This window comes from Ambystoma mexicanum, chromosome 7q, assembly GCF_040938575.1.
Source record: "Ambystoma mexicanum isolate Mex_15411 chromosome 7q, UKY_AmexF1_1, whole genome shotgun sequence".
Classification (NCBI taxonomy): domain Eukaryota; kingdom Metazoa; phylum Chordata; class Amphibia; order Caudata; family Ambystomatidae; genus Ambystoma; species Ambystoma mexicanum.
In genome coordinates this window covers 747307504-747327592 of record NC_090941.1, presented here as the reverse complement: position 1 = coordinate 747327592, position 20089 = coordinate 747307504, and the positions used below count along the sequence as shown (strand labels likewise).

General features: G+C 49.2%; 1 protein-coding gene across 2 annotated transcripts in view; it reads left to right on the top strand.

Moving 5' to 3' along the window:
* Positions 1-20089, top strand: part of ATM (ATM serine/threonine kinase) — a 3046976-nt gene that overhangs the window by 2938526 nt on the left and 88361 nt on the right. For both annotated transcript variants that reach the window (XM_069640412.1, XM_069640413.1), the window contains one exon: positions 4175-4261. In XM_069640412.1, coding sequence (XP_069496513.1) covers positions 4175-4261 — 87 coding nt within the window. The remainder of the gene's footprint in view (positions 1-4174; positions 4262-20089) is intronic.

Genomic DNA, 20089 nt, shown 5'->3' with positions numbered 1-20089 from the left:
CTTACTCAACACAGCCCGGTTCCTATCAGTTCTCCCCTCAGCTCTACCCTTGGCTCACCGGCTGTGATGAACTGCTTGGCTGCTGCCTCTCTGGAGTCAAGGCCGGTACTACAGGCACAGTAGCCTCCCTCACACCTGCCCACAGGCAATAGGTTTGCCCCATGTACTTTTGAAATCTGCTACAGGACACCTGTGCCACCGTTCGCGGTTTTAGGCTCTCCCCCACAAATGCTCTGCGGGTCTGGGACAGAAATGGCAAGGTCACTAATTTCCTCGACACCCACTCGATTCCTGCCGGCTTTCTCCTTCTCCTGAACTGCCGCTTAGTAGCTGTCTCGTTGCGCCGTCTGCCGTGCTCCCCTTGCTCATCCTGCACTATCCTGCTCCACCTTTTATCTCTGTGGGGAAAAGGGAGGGCCGTCAGGCATTTGTGATTTGAGTCAATTGCCTGACTTTGCCTGACCATCGGGTTGGGACATGCTGGTTAAACAGGTTTTACATCAGTCCATTGTCTTGGGTGTGAAAAAGTATTTGTATCGGAAGAGGGGTCAGGGGGGATGGAGTGTCAGAGTATCCTACGGGACAGAATAAGGAAAGTTTGTGTAAGGGACGAGAATGACCGGGATAAAGAACAGAACATAGGGGATGGTGGAAATAGTAGTGTTCTGTCATAGTAGGTTGGGATTTTGGAGAATGACCATCAGAGGGACGGGATTGGTAGGGTTTGCAGGGTAAGCGGGAATAGCTGGGGTCGTGACATGAACAAAGGGGATTGTGGGAATCGTGTTTTGTCTGATCAGGTTGGGAATGGGGAAATGATAATCAGAGGAATGTAAAGTAGCAGCATAGGGATTATTCGATTGGAGACCGGTGAAACAAGGATTCTGGGAGATATGCTTTTTGGGTGTAACCGGTCTTGGGACCTTAGAGGAATGATTATGCACGGGGGGGTTGTTGGATCTGGGACAGAAACATCTCACAGGCAGAAGGGAGGCACATGCAATACAGCCCATGAAAGCCTCCGATATCTCGCCCTTCTCTGCTTCTCTGGCACAATACAGCGTCTCACCTGGGGTATTCCCCCAAGCATAACCCTGGGTTCCCCTACCCAGGTGATCTTCCCCCACTGATCTATCGCCAGGTACTGGATTGAACAGCGATGGCCGTGTCCTGGCAACCTGAATAAGGGATTCTCAAGGTCTTACTGGGAGAATACTCTCAGGTTTCTCACAGGGTGGAGCATGCTCTGCTGTCTGTAGAGTTTAGTAGCACCTTTAGACTTTAACCATTGAGACCATGACCTTTGGTTATTTAGCAAACAACACTTAGGATGGGGCATATATCTCCATTTGCATAATGGAACAAAGCAAACAAGCCCCAGAAGGCGGAGTGCCATTGGCGATTGATTAGTGTGATCCCCAAGAAGGGGAGAATCCTCTTATGTGCAGTTTACAGACGCACAGTGCTCCTCAATCTGATGCAAAGCTATATGCAAGTTTATTGGCATGTAGGCTTTCCCCACATTGGTGAGGGAAGACCAGGCAGGCTTTATCTTGGGTGAAATGGCTGCGAATAACATTAGGAAGGTGGTAAATTTGATAGGTCTAGTTCATGAACACAAGATGCATGCAGCATTGGTGTTTCTGGATGTGGACAAAGCCTTTGACAGGATGGAGTGGAGATTTTTCATAGCCGTTTGGAACAAGACTGACATTGGTGAGAATTTTAGCAGAGGGGTTATAGCAGTGTATGAGCATCCTACTGCGAGGGTCTGGATGAATGGCTGGGTCTCTGAGTGTTTCTCTCTTCACATTGGTATCTTTCAAGGCTGCTCTATATCTTCTCTGTTTTTGCACTTACAGTGGAGCCATTGGTACAGGGGATCTGGGTGGCGGGAGGTTTTACATCCCGGGCATATCCTATACTGGACAGATGTATAAGGTGGCCTTCTTTACAGAAGACGTGCTTCACACGATCTCCAAACCAGAGGCTGCTCTCCCTCTCCCAGTACTGATATAACATCTGGAAGACTTTCACATTGCCTCAGGATTTCAGATTCATTTGGGGAAGTCAGAACTTCTAAGCCTGTGCCTGGCACCATTCCAAGTTGTAACGTTTAGGTCGATACCCCCTTTTTGCGTGCTAACTGGGCCATTTAAATACTTGGGGATCCACTTCACGAGTAAAATATCAGACATGTCCAAGGCTAACTTCCGACTGCTTGTCTCCAAAATTCATCATGACCTGCGCTCATGGAGAATTGTCACTGTATCTTGGCTTGGACGTATAGCCTCAGTGAAAATGAAAATACTTCCAAGACTTCTGTATGCTTTTCGATTCTTACCTATTCAAGTTCCGAAAGAGCCATTGCTTTCCCTGCATACAGAAATCACTCACTTTGTATGGAAAGTGTTCAAACCTTGTAAAGCTAGGAGCACTCAATTTTGTCCCTGCACGACTGGAATGTAACATGCTTAGAACGGGTAAAATATTATGAGGCTGCACATCTTCGTATCATTAGGGAATGGCGACATCTAAACTCAAGTAAAGAGTGGGAAAGGTTAGAGGTTCATATAGTTGGTATCACCGCACTCGGCTTTGCTGTTTGGATACCTCCTTATAAAAGGATAGACGCTTGGTGGTACATTAGCACCCTTGGATTAAAATGTATAGGAGGATTTGGGACAGGTTCTCTACTAACAGATCTCGAACTTCGTTTCCAGGCCCCGTTTTCCCTAACTATAAGAGCCTGCACTTTAAAACCAGTTTACAAAAGTTAGGGAGGTTGATAATTGGCGACAGGGAGGCTGTGATTTTTTTTATGCACCTATTTGTGGGAGCTGAAATGAAACCCTTTGTAGATTGCAAGAACATCTTCGGGCTAGAAGAAAAAGAGAGGTGTCATGATTTACAAATTAGACATTGGCTATGACACAGAGATTATGAACTATCAGAAAAAATCTGGTCTGGGGAAGCAAAGACCTTATCTCTTAATTATTGCAAGGCACTGGCGAGATTATTTTGCAACCTCAAGGGCAAGCCTGGCACAAAGCCCTGGAGCCCGAACCCCATGTAGAAGCGTGGCTCAAGACGTGCTCAAGGGCTCATGGGTCCTCTGCAGGGGTGTTGCTAGGGGGGGGGCTAAGGGGGCTATAGCCCCTGATCTTTTGGTTGTAGCCCCGGATAGAATCTCAGGAGCTACAGCCAAAAGACTAGCTAGCCCCCAGTCCCAACAGTTCAGACATCAGCTTAGCCCCGGGTCTTTTCCAGACCTAGCAACTCCCCTGGTCCTCTGTGTCCTTCATAAGGGGCAATAATATATGAAAATGCTTTCGATATGGTATAGAGTGCAGCTGTAGCATTTTGTAAAGGGGGAGAGTGGGCTGTGCAACGTCTTGTATCTTCTTCCACATGTGTTTGCAATTGCTCCAAGCTTACACAATTCTGGGTCCAGATGCTGGAATTTCTGGCCGAAATTAGTGGTAGGCGGTTACCCAGAGACCCACAGATATGTTTGTTGAGTGAACCAACAGAGTAAATGTTTCCTCCAGCTAAGGGGGGCAGTAATCTTATCCCTAAAGGCCTGCTAGCCGCCTACCTACTGACTGCCAGGATCCCTGACATCTTTGACTGGCATGTGAAAATGTGGCATATTATCAGTGATGAAAAAATGACTTTGCGCACAGACAGTTAATCTTGTTTTTCTCCTTATGGGATCCCTACATGGACATTCACTACTACTTGTCGCAAATCCCTCGTTATTTGCTGAAATTCCTAGGCATTCTAGTGCTGAATTGTTTATGTAGGATTACTTTATATAGGTAGCTCAATGAGTTCCCTCCTAAAGCTTCGTTGAAATAATGTTTACACATTTTTCATGTGTACTGAATTATTCTTCTGTGCCGGAACAACAACTGTGCTAAGAGGGGGAGGGTCATCGAAAGTGGGTTAACTTTTGTGGCTTTCTTGTCGAGGTGTACTTTTACTTTAGTATTGATGCAATGTCTACAACGGGAACATGTTTAATAAAAATACCTGAAACGAAAAGAAAAAGGTGAAAATGGCAACGAAAATCTAAAATCGCAAGTTTCTGCAGGCTTAGTGCTGATCTATTTTTGGGACATCTGAATTGCGATAGTAGTACTGATTTTGATTTCATCATGTTTCACTTTAGTTTGCTACATAGTGGGACTTGGAGACAGACATGTACAGAATATTCTGATTGATGAGGTGACGGCAGAGCTTGTGCATATTGATTTAGGTAAGTAGATTATTCTCTTGCTTAAACTGCTTTATTTTGAGACACACTCAAAGATTGTTCACAGCAGGCAGAACTGCCAGACACTTTCTAAAAAGATTATTTAAAAAAAAGTGATGCCACATGTAGCCGCTACATTCCAAGTGCTTACATTTACCTTTTTAAGAGTAACATTTGATTACAGAATTTCCAAATCGTGCATACCAGCAGTAGTGTACTCTGATTGTCATGTTTGTTTCGAGCTTCTCCTCATATTACAATCCTTATTGTATTGTAGTTCAATGTCACAGCAAAAAACACATGTTTTTCTTGTTTGGAAATTAATTCCTTTTAGGCAACAATCTGGCTAGACAGGAAAATTGCCCTATTGGACTGGCATGCATCCCTTTTCATGTCCACTAACTATCCAGTAGTCAATATTTCATAGATGCAAATGCCCTTTAATCCTGCAGTTGAGGCTTCGATTTTGGAACTGTGGACCAAGCCGACCCCAGTTCTGACCATGGACAGTAATTTAGCTCAGAAACATAGGCGAGCACCGTCTGACCCGTTGTTCTTGCTGCACATGCTTCCCCTGAAAGCCGCGTGGTCCAGGCAGTCACAGCTAAAATGGACTCTTCCTCTTTTGCATCATTGCCTCGTGTACAGGTAGAGAGAGAGACTTTTTTGTTAAGGATTCTTTTTATTTGAATTTCCACAACAATACAACCATACAGTTGAGAAATTTTCAAAACCATAATAATGTCGACAAATAATAAATACGGTGAAATTACAAACACCTATAACTCAGCCTGTTGAACAACGGCATACCCTCCCCATACAGTCACGTGGTGGCACAGTTCCGGCCAATGTGCCTCCATATGGTGAACATCGTCTCTCGTATTAGGTCCCCGTTGTTTCTGCTCACCAACTTCCCCGCTTTCCTCCCGTCTATGCCTCACGGAGGTTTATCCTCCTGCGTAAGGAACATCATTTATTCTAGTGCATTCAAGGCCCCCACATCTTTGCTAATTCCCCTTGTCGCCCTTTGCAAGGCCCTGTACCATACCATGGTTTCTGTCATTGACCACTTTTTCAAATCTCTCGACCAGTTAGCTATATGCGTACCACTGCTGGAGTGCCAGGCCATGGCAGTCCACCTGGAAAATAAGGGCATTAATGCATGGGGGAGAAATTACTTTGGTTCAGCTAGCCTAGGCCTGATAGCCATCAATGCCTCGTGTGCCTTAGCCAAGTTTTCTTTTGGTCTTTGGTCAGCTGTTTGAGGCGGCCACACATCTGGCAAAAGGAGTGAAGGTTTCCAGTTCATTGTGAAAAGTGGCAAGGAAGTTTCAATGGATTGCCTTTCTCCCACAGATTCCTCATCTGATAGATATCCTCCTGCTGCTTCGGAAAAACTTTGGCAGGGGCCGTAGTGGACCTCGACTCGATTGTCGATACGTCTTGCTCGGGGCATGATCGGCAGCGGCGGACGTTAGGTCAGGTGTCCTATATGTACCACGTCACTACGCCCCACACCTCAGTTCCTATTTTCCATGTGCACGACACGCTTCTTTAGGAACACAGTGATCAAGTCTTTGATTCTACTTGACGTATTTTTGTCAGAATTTGATTTTTTCCTCGACAGTGAGATGTCTGTCGCCCGGGTTTCGGGTTTAAAGCAGTGTTCCGACTGTTACTCCAAAATGTTTGCTACCGACCCGCATGAGGTATGCCCCTGGTGCCGCGGCTTGAGTTACGACACCAAGGGGTGTACGTCGTGCACTAAAATGCAACTGAACCTGGTGTGTGCGCGGGCTGTTAAACTTGATTTAGGCCGACCGCCTTCAAAATCTCTGGCGCAGTCGACCGAATGAAAAAGATGAGCAGAAACATTGGCGGAAGAAGCAGTCCCATTCTAGGAGACACTGTTCATCGTCATCGCACAAGAAAAAGAGGCGCCACCGTCGACACTCCGATTCTTTGACGGAAGGAGGCAAGCCTTCGGCTGGGCCGTCCACTTGTCAGGAGTGAGAGGATTTCAAGGTCCACCTGCTTGAAATGTTTCAGAAAAATGCTGCTGCAGGCCCGGGTGCCCCCCCTCTCCCCAAGCAGCATGCCTCGCAGGCAACAGCGGCGCTCAGTAATACCGACCCCTTACAAGCCCCAGTGCCAATGCCATTGGCTAACTTCCGACTGCTTGTCTCCAAAATCCAGCAGGACCTGCACTAATGGAGAATTGTGGCTGTAACTTGGCTTGGACGCATAGCCTCAGTGAAAATGAATATACTTTAGAGACTTCGGGCTTGACACCGAAGATGGCGCCAAAACCTTTTGATGCTGGGGCCTTTCCACGCAAGTCAAGGTCTGAGCATCCCCGATGCTGTCCCGGTGCCACAGCCTCGGTCGACGCAGACAGTCACCTTATCCGCGCCGAAGGACAAGCCTTTGGCGCCGATGCTCTGTGACAAATCCTTTAACCCGATCTCCCGGATTGATTTATTTGGGCACTATGTCATCCATTTTCGGCAAGGATATCCAGGAAGGAGTCAATCCCATGTTCATGGGAGCAGGGGGCGTCAACTATTTCGACAACTAAGCTCAGCTTTTAGAGCTGGCACAGGGGCTTCACGATGCCAGCCTAGAATTCCTGCAAAGCCAACCCTGTAGCCTCTCTGGCAGCATCCCTGCTCCGTCTCCCCGGTCGGAAAGTATAGGCTGGCAAGAGGAGACAAGTAATTTTTGTCTTCTCCACCAGACCAGCATCTTCAACCACAAATCTGCCGCCTGACAAAGAAGGTAAAAGAATTGACGTCATGGCCAAGAAAGTTTTTACATCAGGGAGCATGGTAATGAAAGCCACGAACATTGCTAGTGGTTTTGCAAAGTACTCCTTCAGTATGGGAAAGAGGTAGCCAGGCAGTCACTGCAAACTGGCCTGGATATGGCTGACTGTGTGGGCCGTTCGATAGCATCAGTGATTGCCTAATGTCCAGAACAAACTGCTGGACATGCCCTTTGAGGGTGAACTTCTTTTCAACCAAAAGGCCGATGACTCCTTGGAGAAATCGCTGCGAAGTCAAAGGGACTAGCTGTGCAGCCGGGCAAATGTGCCTTCAGCTTCCCCTCCAGGGGCAGAGGCTATAGGCTTTATGTGCATTACAGCAGGAAGGCGCAGCTCCCGCAGGCCAGCTAAGGGCAGAAGCATTTCTCGGGCCCGAAAAAGGCGGGGGGCTTCCAGAGACCAACAACCAGCGGCGGGCGGGGCTCCGCCCTCTAAGCCACTTTCATTTCCCCTCCCACAACTTGCTGGTTGGTGGACGACTGGCAGATCATTGGTCTAAATGGCAGGAGTTTACCTCTGGCGCCTGGGCCCTGGAGCTCGTGCGGTAGTGCTATTGTCTACCCTTCTTTAGGAAACTTTTGGACAGACCCCCGCCACCTCCAAGCTAACAAGGACAGGAGCTCCAGGAAGAACTGAGAGCCCCAAGCTACGATGGAAGAGGTACCACCCGAGCAGAGAGCATCAGGCTGGTATTCCTGGTATTTCTGGTATTTCCTAGTGCCAAAGAAGGGAGGAGGTCTTCGTCTTATTTTGGACCTCAGGGCCTTGAACAAATTCCTGAGGAAAGACAAGTTCAAGAAGGTGACGTTGAGAGAAATTCTCCACGCTCTCAAATTGCAGGACTGGCTGGTGTCTATAGATCTGCAGGACGCTTAGTTCCATGTGCTGTTACATCGAAAGCATAGAAAGTTCCTGAGGTTCCTCATAGGGGACAAGCACTATCAGTTCAAGGTGCTTTCCTTTGGGTTGACCTCCACTCCAAGGGTCTTCATCAAGCTCATGGCAGTAGTCGCCACTCACCTCAGGAGATCGAGTCCATGTATTCCTGTACCTGGACGATTGGCTGATCCGGGGGAAGTCGGCATAGCCCATTTTGTCTCACCTAGAGGACACCTGCTCACTACTCCACAGGCTCAGCTTCTCCCTGAACTTAGTCCCATGTGACGCCAGTACAGAGGCTCCAGTACATCAGAGCAGTCCTAGACACTCGGGTGGGGAAGGCCTTTCCTCCCCAGGAAGAGAGTCTACGGAATTGCACAGATGGTGAACCAGTTCAGGAACCATGCCGCCTTACCAGCAGCTTCCTTCCTCCGCCTTTTAGACCTCATGGCATCCTGTATCTTTCTAGTGCCAGAGGACAGGCTGCGCATGAGATCTCTTCAATGTCTCCTACAAGGCCAGTGGTCCCAGTACCTCAGAGTCCTTTCGGACTCCCTCAAGGTATACAGGGCAGCGGTTGACGACCTTGGTTGGTGGACCGACAGCAGCAATTTCATGGTGGGGGAACCCTTGTGGCACTCCGTGGCCTCAGACCCGAGTGGTCACGGATGCGTCTCTGAAGGGCTGGGGCGCTCACTGCAAGGACTTGCAGGTGAACAGCCTTTGGTCAGCAATGGAAGCCAGATGGCACATCAACAGGCTGCCGTTGTGAGTCACCAGGTTAGCCCTGAGAGGGGGAAGCATGTCCTGATTCTGACAGACAATACGGTGGCCATTCACTACCTGAATAAACAAGGTGGCATGCGCTCCGACCCCCTCTGCAGAAAGGCGATGCAGCTGTGGTTCTGGCTATTGGAGAACCGGATCTCTGTCTCGGCAGTTCATCTGGCGGGAACAGAGAACAGTTTGGCGGATGCTCTCAGCAGGCCGAGCACTGTCTCACACAAGTGGTAAGTGTGCCAGGAGGTCCTAGAAGAGGTCTTCTCTCGCTAGGGTACCCCATCAGTAGACCTGTTTGCCATCGAGTCCAACAGGTAGTGCAGACAGTTTTCCCAGCGAACGGCACGCTAGGCGATGTGTTTCTGGTGGATTGGACCTTCCCTCTCCACTATGCCTTTCCTCTGATTCCCGTCATTCTTTGGGTTCTCAGGCGGCTCAAGAGGTTTCGATCTCCATGATCTTCATCACCCCGGACTGGGCGAGGACTAAGTGGTACTTGGACCTTCTGGATCTGATCATCCGCCCAGCTCTCTGGTTGCTTCGGCCGTCCGGATCTCCTAACCCAGTCGAAAGGCCGGGTGCCTCACCCGAACCCAGAGTCCCTCAACCTACATGCGTGTCTCTTGAGAGGATGAGATATGACTGGGACCTCTCTGAGGAGGTACTTTAGGTGTTTCTTGCTGCACACACACCATCTACTAGATCATTATATGCGTGCAGGTGGAGAGGATTTGAGGCGTGGGCAGGGAACGCAAAATTGACCCTTTCTCTTTCCCCACCACTTCAGTGATGTTGTTCCTTCTGTCACTGGCCTCAGCAGGCCTTCAGGTCAACACAGTCAAAGTATATTTGGCGGCCTTGTCTGTATTTAAGAGCTCCCCGGATCAAGGTTCATATTTTACTATCCCGGTGATGGCTCAATTCCTGAAGGGCCTTGTAAATAGGTTTCCACCAACTCCCTTTGTTGTCCCAGATTGGTATCTTAAACTGGTTCTAACCTTCTTGATGGCGGCTCCCTTTGAGCCCATGCATACCTGTTCTAACGGCTGCTCTTCAAAGACAGATTTCTTAGTTGCAATAACATCCGCTAGACGGGTTAGTGAATTGCAGGCCATTTGCTGCAAACTGCCCTTTATGCAGTTCTTTCGAGAGATTTCTACCGATGGTAGTGTCCGAGTTTCACCTATCGCAGGCCCTAGACGTGCCGGTCTTCTACCCACCTCTGCACCCATCTAAGGAAGAGGACCGTTTCCGTCGTCTAGATCCCAAAAGGGCCCCGAGTTTCTACGTTGCAAGGACGTATGAATTCCGAAAATCTGACCAACTCTTTGTGGCCTATTCTCTAGCCCGTAGTGGTCTGGCTGTGGCAAAGCAAACACTATCTCGGTGGATCATTTTGTGTATAGCGTAGGGGTACCAGTCTGCAGGCAGGGAGCTGCCTTATGGCATCTGGGCACACTCAGCTAGAGGGGTATCTGCATCAACTGCCTTGCAAAGGGGGTACTGGTTAGGGATATTTGCTGTGTGGCAACATGGTCCTCACGTCACACTTTCACTAGACACTACAGTCTAGATGTTGCCCATGGGGCTGATGCACGTTTTGGCAGGGCGGTGCTGCAAAATTTGTTGCTGTAACTTTCTGCCCGCTTCCTTTGCTTCACTGCTTGTCAGATGAGGAAACTGCGGGTGAAAGGCAATCCATTGAAGGAGAAATTAATTCACATAATATTCTTTCTATGGATTATTCTCCCGCAGATTCCTCATCACCCCACTCATCCGTCCCTGCTCAGGAAGCTTGATGGTTGGTGCGCATCTCTTATTTAGTGGGTCAACACCTGGTGATGACCCTAGGATGACCGTTTTCTGTCTTTCATGCTGCATGTTTTTTTTCTCTAAAAAATAATCTTTTCTGACACTACAGATTTTGGTGTGTTTCCAAGGTTTTTTCTTTCCTTGGGAAGTTTGTTTATTTCTTATGGGCTGGTTACCCCATTTTTCTTTGTTTTCCTATGCGTGTTCTTGCTCTGGGAAAAAAGGGGGAAACTGAGGTGTGGAGCATAGTGACGTGGTATATATACGATGCCTGAAGTCACGTCTGGAGCCGATGATCGAGCAAGACGGATCGAGGATTGACAGCCCGTCGAGGTACACTACAACCCATGTCAAAGTTTTTCCGAAGCAACAGGGCTGGAGGAGGATATCTATCAGATGAGGCATCTGCGGGAGAAGAATCCATAGAAAGAAAATTACGGTAATTTCTGCTTCTCGCCACATCCTCCAGTCTGTGTTGGTTTCTGTCAACTGTGTGGCCAGAAGAGTATTGAGGTGGTATTCATGGCTGAGGACCTCTGGTATTAGCCCAGCTTTCCAGGCAAAGGACCTGGATATGCCATTTCATGTCAACAATATATTTGGGGCCAATGCTGATGAAGTTCCTTCAAATGTTTCAGGCCTCCAAAGCGACTGCCAAGCCTCTAGGACTGACAGTCCAACAGCAACAACTTGCATCTCCCACAGGGATGAGAGGTAGGAGTTTTCAACCCTCACCTCTTATGCCCAGAGGTGCAGGTGTCGGGCCCCAAACCGGAAGGAATTCAAAATGCTGTTCCAAGAGGGATAGGGGCAGAGGTGCTCAGAGAGGTGGTTTGTCTGCTTTTTACATGCTCTCTGCTGGCCCTGGCACAAATCCTCTCTGAAACAGACTTCCATCATTCCTCCCCTGTGGGGGGGCAGGATTTCCAGGTTTGGCGAGGAATAGCATTTTACCACATCGGACGCCACAAACTTAAAGGTCTTTCAACGCCCTTTCGGCCATTCCCCTTCTGTCCAGCTTTTGCCTCCGGACCAACTCCTATTGGAGGAAGCCCATCAGCTTTTGGAGAAGGGTTCCATAGAACAGGTGCCCCAGTCGGAACGAGCCAATGGCTGGTACTCAATCTATTTTCTGGTGCTGAAGAATGATGGAGGCTTGAGCCCCATTCTAGATCTGTTCTAGCCTTGGCAAAGAAGGGATGGCTTAAACCCCTTTGGGAGAAGCCCACCAATAGGCATCTCAAAGCCAAGTAAAGGCAATTGGAAGGGATACACTCTTGTTGTCGGCACACCCTCAACCACATCAGTGATTGCTGCAGCCTCTTTACTCAAAGCAGCAGTGTTCCTCGGCCACCTCGTCTTCGGCTCTGCTAGGCAAGGAAGAGAAGATCTTGAAGGCTAATGGAAAGGTCTATTCCAATGTCAGTCTAGTGCAGATGCCATGCTCACAGCCGTTAACCAAAGGCTTTGGTAGGAAATAGCCGACTTCCTTCCGGAACTTCCGGTGCACAGTCAGGCACGCTTCAAGGCGGGGCTGGCAGAAGCAAAGATGGTGGTTCAAGGCATCATAGAGTCCACAGTGGCACATATTGACACCTCAGGCCGTGCCATCTGCATCGCCACGGACATGAGAAGAACTGCCTGGCTACGGGCTACCAAATTCAACCTGGACGTCCAGGAGTGCATGTTGGACCTTCCATTCGAGGGTAGCAACCTCTTCCATTCCACCACCGATGAGGAACTTGATAAGAATAACAGTTCCCAGACTGCTAAATCCTTATCTATCCTCACAAAGTCCACCCCCAAGACGTACAGCTAGATGCACCCGTGTTTCGACAAGGGGCGGGCCTTCGACGGATTCCGGGGCTTCCAGGAACAACGATCCAGGCAGCCGGATCGATCCCCAAGTCGACACCACCGCAAACAACACAAGGCGGGCAATAAGGGCTTCATTCAGCCCCCCTCGGGGGAAAAAAGGCATGACATTCCCTTCCGGGTCCACGTGTCTCCTGTGGGGGCAGGCTTGCCCTTCACGCACAGCATTGGCCTGCAAGGTTCACGGACCCCTGGATTCTCTCAGTATTGTCCACGGGCTACCGCCTACCGGTCCCTCCCACCCCTGCCTCCTCGCCTCCACTCCCACAGATTGGGACAACAACTCTACTGACGGTAATTCGAGCACTCGTTCAGAGTCAGGCAGTGGAAGTAGTCCCGGCCTCCCAGCGGGGCATGGGCTTCTATTCCAGAATCTTCGCCATACACAAGAAGAACCAGGCTGGCCTGAGAGTTGTGTTGGACCTTTCCACTCTGAACCTTTCCCTCCCGCTTCAAAAGTTCAAGATTGTTACCCCGGCGCTTATTGCGGAAACACTGTGCAGGAGATATTGGATGTGCTCCCTGGATCTGAAGGACGCATACCTACACGTCCTGATTTGGCAGCCTCATCGGTCCTTCCTGAGGTTCAGGATCATCTGCTTTCATTTCCAATACAAGGTGTTTAACATTTGGCCTCAATTCAGCCCCCGGTGTCTTTACCAGGCTTATGAATGCAGTGGCAGCCCTCCTCAGGGCCCAGGGGCACCATGTCTATCCGTACCTAGACGACTGGCTCGTCAGGGCGAGATCCCCAGAGGCGGTCCATCACACCTCTTCCGCCCTCATGAATTGGGATTCTCCATCAATCTCAAGAAGTCACAGCTGGAGCCAACGCAGAGGCTAGCGTTCCTGGGCCTCGTATGGGATATGAGCACCCAGAGAGTTTTTCCCTCGGAGGACAAGATCACAGCCATCAAGCGGGCCATGAGTCATTTTCTCAGCAGAGGGGTGACCTCGGCATGGTGCTACCAGCACCTACTCGGTATCATGGCAACATTTCTTCTAGCAGTGCCGTACACAAGGCTCAAAATGAGGAGATTACAGCTGCACTTTGTAGACTCATGGAGTCAGGAGCAGGGTTCCCAGGCGGAACTCTCCAGCATTCTTCCTTTTCTCCACCAGGACCTGGTCTGGTGGGGCACGACAACTTGAGGATAGGCAGACCCTTCCGTCAACCAGCACCGCAGGTTACCATCATCACAGACTCTTCCTTGGAGGGCTGGGGAGCTACCCTTGACAACTACAGAGTCCACAGAGTTTGGTCTCTTCATAAACAGGAGGCCCATATCAACTGGCTCTAGCTGAAGGCCATCTGGCTGGCTCTCAAGGCCTTCTTTCCGCTCATCAGTGGCAGGATGATCCTCATTCAAACTGACAACTCCACCAGCATGTATTACATCAACAAGCAGGGTGGCACCAGGTCCCCTCCTCTATGCACCCTGGCGGTCAACATGTGGGAATGGGCTCTGGTGAATGACATACACTTGACGGTGATCCACCTCCCGGGAAGTCACACCTGGAGGCGGACAGGCTCAGCGGGTTGGGTGCGGACAATTACGAATATCAATTGAACGATCAGGTCCTTCAGGAGATCCTCAACAGATGGGGTCATCCACCGACGGACCTCTTCGCCACATGGTACAACGAGCAGTGCCCACAGTTCGCATCCTGGCAGGGGCAGGGCCTAGGCTCTCTGGGCGATGCGTTACAGATACAGTGGAACAGCTTGACCGCGTATACCTTCCGTCCCACAGGGTGATCTGCAAGATTACGGAGTCCCGCACCTCAGTATCATTCTGATAGCTCCTTGGTCGCCGGCGAGGTCATGGTTCTTGGAGCTGCTCAGCCTGTCGGGCCAGCCGATCAGCTCATCATTCAGTAGATGAGCTGAACTGGGTTCAGCTCATCTACTGTCGCAGCAGGGGGGCACCGTCATCCAACCCTCCCCGTAGAAGTTAGCGCTTGCAGCGTGGTTCCTGAACAGGTCACATTAAAGCATCTGCGTCTTTCGCAGGCTACCCTAGACATCATACAGGGTGCTACGAGCAATGCCACTAGGAGCCAGTACAAAAGCAAGTGGACTAGGTTTTGCCACTGGGCGGAATCTAAAGAGGTTGATCCTTTTACATGCACATTGGACAATGTGCTATCCTTCTCCGCACACCTTGCACACTCAGGGGTGCGGGTAGACACATGCCGTACCTATTTGGCAGCCATCAGAGCCTACTGGAACTCTGAGGAGGAAGTGGTCTCGTCATCCAACCCGGTGGTTAAAAGGCATTTGGCGGGGCTCACCAGGCTCTTCCCGCCTATCAAGAAGCCATACCCCGTGTGGGACCTTAGTGTTGGGCGCCTTGGCGCATAAACCCTTTGAGCCAATGGCGTCTGCAGACTTCAAGCTAGTCACCATTAAAACAGCCCTGTTGGTGGGTCTTGCATCTGCACGCCGGGTCAGCAAAATTCAATCCCTGGTGGCTTCGGAGCCATACACTACCTTTCATATGGACAAGGTGGTCCTCAGAACGCACCCAGCGTTCTTGCTTAATGTTGTCTCTTCGTTCCACCTGAATGAGGAGATAGTGCTCCCTACTTTCTTAGCAGACCCCAAGGAAGATGCTCGGAGGGTACTGCACTGTCTAGATGTTAGGCGTGCTCTAAAATTCTACCTGGACAGAATCAAGAGCTTCTGCAAATCTGAGGCTCTCTTTGTCACCTTCGGTGGGTCAAATCCAGGAAATCAGGCTTCTAAGGCCTCCATAGCAAGGTGGATGGTTTTGGCAATTAAGGAGGCCTATGAGGGGCAGCATAAAGCACTTCTGGCAAAAATGCATGCCCACTCTATCAGAGCCAAGGCCACGGCAGTCGCGTTCCAGATGCATGTCCCGTGGCAGGTCATCAGCTGGGGAGGTCACATGGGCCACTCCTTCGACCTTCTGCAAACACTACTGTTTGGATTCCGGCTCCAGGTCAGGCGTGACATTTGGGTAGGCAGTATTAAGGAACTTGTTTTCTTAAGGAGGGTCACCTCTCCACCCTGAGGCTACATTCAGTTGTAATCGCCCATACTGTATGGAGGAAAGGGGACGGGGTGTAAGAGTAATTATAAGTTACTCACTGTAGTGACTAACATACTCCTAGTCCATAGTCCCCTTTCCTCCATACGTCCCACCATCCTACCCCCTAATAAAACTGGTGTCATTAGGCAATGGTAATATTGTCAAAGCGTCAATGGGGACAGAAAAGTGGCGCCAGTGGCCGGACTCAGAGGGAGTACATGATCCCAGGACTGCACGCCTCTAAATTTAAAGTGGAAGAAGGGTTTTTCTGGTGAAAAAGGTTCCGTCTCCCGTCCCAAGCGAGGGACGCCCATACTGTATGGAGGAAAGGGGACTATGGACTAGGAGTACATTAGTCACTACGGTGAGTAACTTATCATTTTTAGGATACCCTGCATTTAGGTTTACCTGGGTTTTTTTGTGAGCTTTCCCCAAGGCCTTGGCCATGGTTAGTTTAGGATGGCAACTCGCACCAGGGAGAGGGTGAGGGGTGAGCGCGGTTGTGTGGGGGAGACCGGGAGGGGGAATCTGGGGGGATACAGGGATTTGAACACAGGTTGGAGTTAAAGGGTTTTGGTAAGGAGGTTGGGGGGATACACAGGGTCAGGTTGACAACCATAACACAGACTAGTAGAAAGCGGACTCTCAACGGCGGGCGCACTATGAATAACATGGACATTCCAGTGCCTGGCACTCAACGTTAGGGGCTGAATACCCCTGTAAAAAGGCGGAATACAGGATTGACATAGGCTAAAGCTACAACACTACCCCCAAATTATTCGGGCCAACGCCAAGAATAAAACACTAGAGGTGCTTCTAGCATTCAAATCAGGTACCCAAGCGTCGATAGTGAATGCACAAGTAGACAAAGAGGGTCGCTATATTTTTGCTCTCGTCAAATTGGGCCAGATCACCCTGCGGGTGGCCTCAATATATTCTCTGAACACTGGCCAGGAGACCTCTCAAAAAATGGTTCTCGCCTGCATTGAATGCTTTGGGGAGGGTGAGACCATTCTGCTGGGGGATTTCAACATTGCATGGGACCCTGCGCAGGGTAAGAGCACAAGTACGAGAAATGCACAGCCGCCAGCATCTAAAACTCTTAATAACAAATTCGAGCAACTGATACTTTACAGACATGTGGACAGCACTGAAAGGGAATGAAATAGCATATACACACTACTCCCATGTACATAAATCATTCTCTAGGATAGACTACATCTGGGCCTCGACCACACTAATAGGTCGTATTTCTGATATCTCTACACACGCCATTACCATCTCCGATAACACTCTCTTACCCTTCCCAGTACAAGAAACACTCTATGGACCTGGAAATTCCCTGCTAGACAGCTGGCATATCAAATCACCTGTGAGGAGCTGGGCCAGAAAATACGAGAATATTTCTCCCTAAACCCCAGTGGGGCGACCAGTTGGGCCACGTGCTGGGACGCCTTTAAGGCTACAACAAGAGGCGACCTCTTAGCGACAGCAGCCTACAGGGACAAACAGAAGAAAAAGCTAGAAGCTGATCTGGAAATGGAGCTGAAAACCGTAATGAAACAAATGGAGTCAGACTCCACTGTGCTGCTCCAGAGGGAGCATGAGGGGGCAAAGGGTAGGTTGAATCTTATACACATAAAACACGTGGAAAAAGGCCTGCTCTTCCTTAGGCAGAAATACCGTATTAAGGCAAGTAAAGCAGATACACTTCTTGTGAGGCAGCTGAGAAAAAAAAATGCAGCCCAAACCATCCTGGGGGGTGGAGGACCCACTGGGGACCGTGGTAACGACGACAGACCAAATTACGACACAATTCCACACTTACTATGCAAATCTATATAAATCAGAAACACCCAAAACTCCAGCACAAATATGTACAGGATACTCCACTGAAAATGATCCGTCACCCAAGTGGAAGTCCTAAAGGCCTTGGCAAACCTTCCCTTAAACAAAGCCCTGGGCCGAGATTGCTACCCCACATACTTTTATAAAAAATGTAGTTCCGTTTTGGTCCCCAAGCTTACTGAACTCTTCAATTAATTTGCCACCTCGGGCACAGTGACGCCCACAATGGAGTAGGCTAAGATAATTCTATTCCCTTAAAGACCCGGCTAAGTGTGTCTCCTACAGACCAATCACACTTATGAATCTGGATGCAGAAATCTATACTAAGGTCCTGGCTAACCGCATCGTACACCTGATGCCGACCTTAGTCCACGCCAACCAAACGGAATTTATAAAAAATCGACAAACCCATGACAACCTGCAGAGGAGTATCTGCTATTTGCTAGAAAAAGTAGACAAAAAGGGAGACCCGGCAGTGCTGGCCTCACTGGGCGCAGAGAAAGTGTTTGACAGGGTGGAATGGGCGTTCCTTTTTAACACCCTGCGAACAATGGGATTATGGCTCAAATACATAGCACTGGTACAAGCTAACTACGCTAACCCAAAGCCAGATTATTGATAAATGGCCAACTGTCTCAATGGGTCTCTCTCCAGAGGAGCATGAGGTAAGGTTGCCCCCTCTGCCCCTTCTCTACGCACTATACTTAGAGCCCCTCTTAACAAGGATTTGCGCATCAGAAGCGATCAAGGGCATCCGGTTCGGTGCAGATGTACACAAATCAATGGCCTGCGCGGACGATATGGTCCTGGCCATTACAGACCCGGTTAACTCATTGCCCGCTGCTCTGTCAGAATTAGGAAGATTCGGCCAAGTAGCCAGATTAAAAATCAACGTCACGAAATCGGAAGTTGACCGAGACGAACTAACCAAAGCCAAAGAAGCCACGCAACTGCAGTGGGTCCCCAAACATATCCGTATCCTAGAGGTATCCATCACGTGCTTGCTGGGGGACTTGTATAAGGCACATTTCCAACCCCTTCTAGCCCAAACCCAAGCCCAGCTTCAAAGATGGACCCCACTTGCAATCACTTGGTTAGGTAGAGTCAACGCCATTAAAATGGCTATCCTACCCCAGATCCTCTACCTATTCCAGACCCTCCCCATTAAAATTCCGTCAAGTTTCTTCCAAACATTGAATACAATGATCTCAAAATGTATTCGAAAGAATAAACCCCAGCAGATAGCACTGAAAACGCTAATGTTCCCCTCGAAAAGAGGGGGCCTGGGTCTCCCAAACTTCAGAGAAAATTATAGGGCCGCTCAACTAAGAGTGATAAGGACTGATTTACAGAGAATGTAGACAAAAGATGGGGACAAATGGAAATAGCGCTATTAGGTCAACAGAGGGGGGGATAAATTGTGGCATAATGGACTGGACAGACCACGGAACATTCATTGTAGCGATATTACGAAATTAGTGGATGACACTTGGGACCAGGCAATCAGACGACACAACATCACGACCGTTCCCTCTCCCTTCACCCCAATATTCGCCAACCACCAGTTCACCCCGGGTATGCAACAGGCGACATTTTCAGAGTGGGTTGGCGCGGGCTGCACCAAACTCTGTGATATATTCCAGGGAGACAACGGTAAACCCTTTACCCAATGTAAAGAAGAATTAGGCCTGCAGGAATCACAGCGGTTCCAATACTTTCAGGTTTGCCATTGGCTGATGGCCCCACCGACTATAAGGGCCGCCACATGACCCTTGACACCCTTCGAAAGATACCTAACTTCTAACCCAGACGATAAACATTTGATATCTAGCCTGTATACATTTCTCATAGACAAGCCCGCACCTTTGAAACCTCCCTACCAACTTAGATGGGAACATACATTGGGTGCACCCCTCAGGGAGGAACAATGGGCAGCATTGTGGTCCGATATCCCACGGCTGACAGGGTCTCTCCAAATAAGAGAATTTTGGTTAAGAACAATGTTTCAGTGGCACTACACACGAACACAACTACACAAGATTTTGCGGCCTGTGTCGGAGAGGTGCTGGAGAGGGTGCATGGAGGTGGGAGACTGGCTAGATACTTGGCGATTATGCCCAAAAATACAATCATACTGGGAAGAACAGGAAGGCCATATGCAAAAGATATTTAACCTCCCCAATGAAATCCTGTTGGGCCTGGCCCAGCGAGACACAAAAAAGTGGCAGAAATACCGTCAGAAGGCCTACACTATGCTTTGGATAGCAGCCCTATTGGTAATAGCCAGGAAGTGAAAGTCTGCAGATCCTCCACAAACACTGGACTGGATACAGAAACTCTGTGAATTTGTCTAGATGGAATGGGTAACGGACGCAATCCAAGGTGAACAAAGTAAATTCACGATAGAATGGACAACCATACTGGATTTCCTCCATGGTGATTACGTCGAACAGCACTGTTCACACAGACTTTGCTTCCTGGGGATACTCTGAACATGTTTTGGTCTTGCAGTCTACAACATCTCTGTCACTGTGTACAGGGTGAGGTGGGTGGGACTGTTCTGTTCTTTTCTGTTATATGAAAACTCAATAAACAAAAATAAAAAAATATAAATTATTCTCTGAGACATGTTGAGTGTCCATGCCAGACATGCATGCCTTGTAGCCACATATAGCTTGAATGAAAACCACAAGATGCCATGAGGTGACGGCAAACATGTGGGACAATATCCCAATAAAGAATGTGCAGGGACTACAT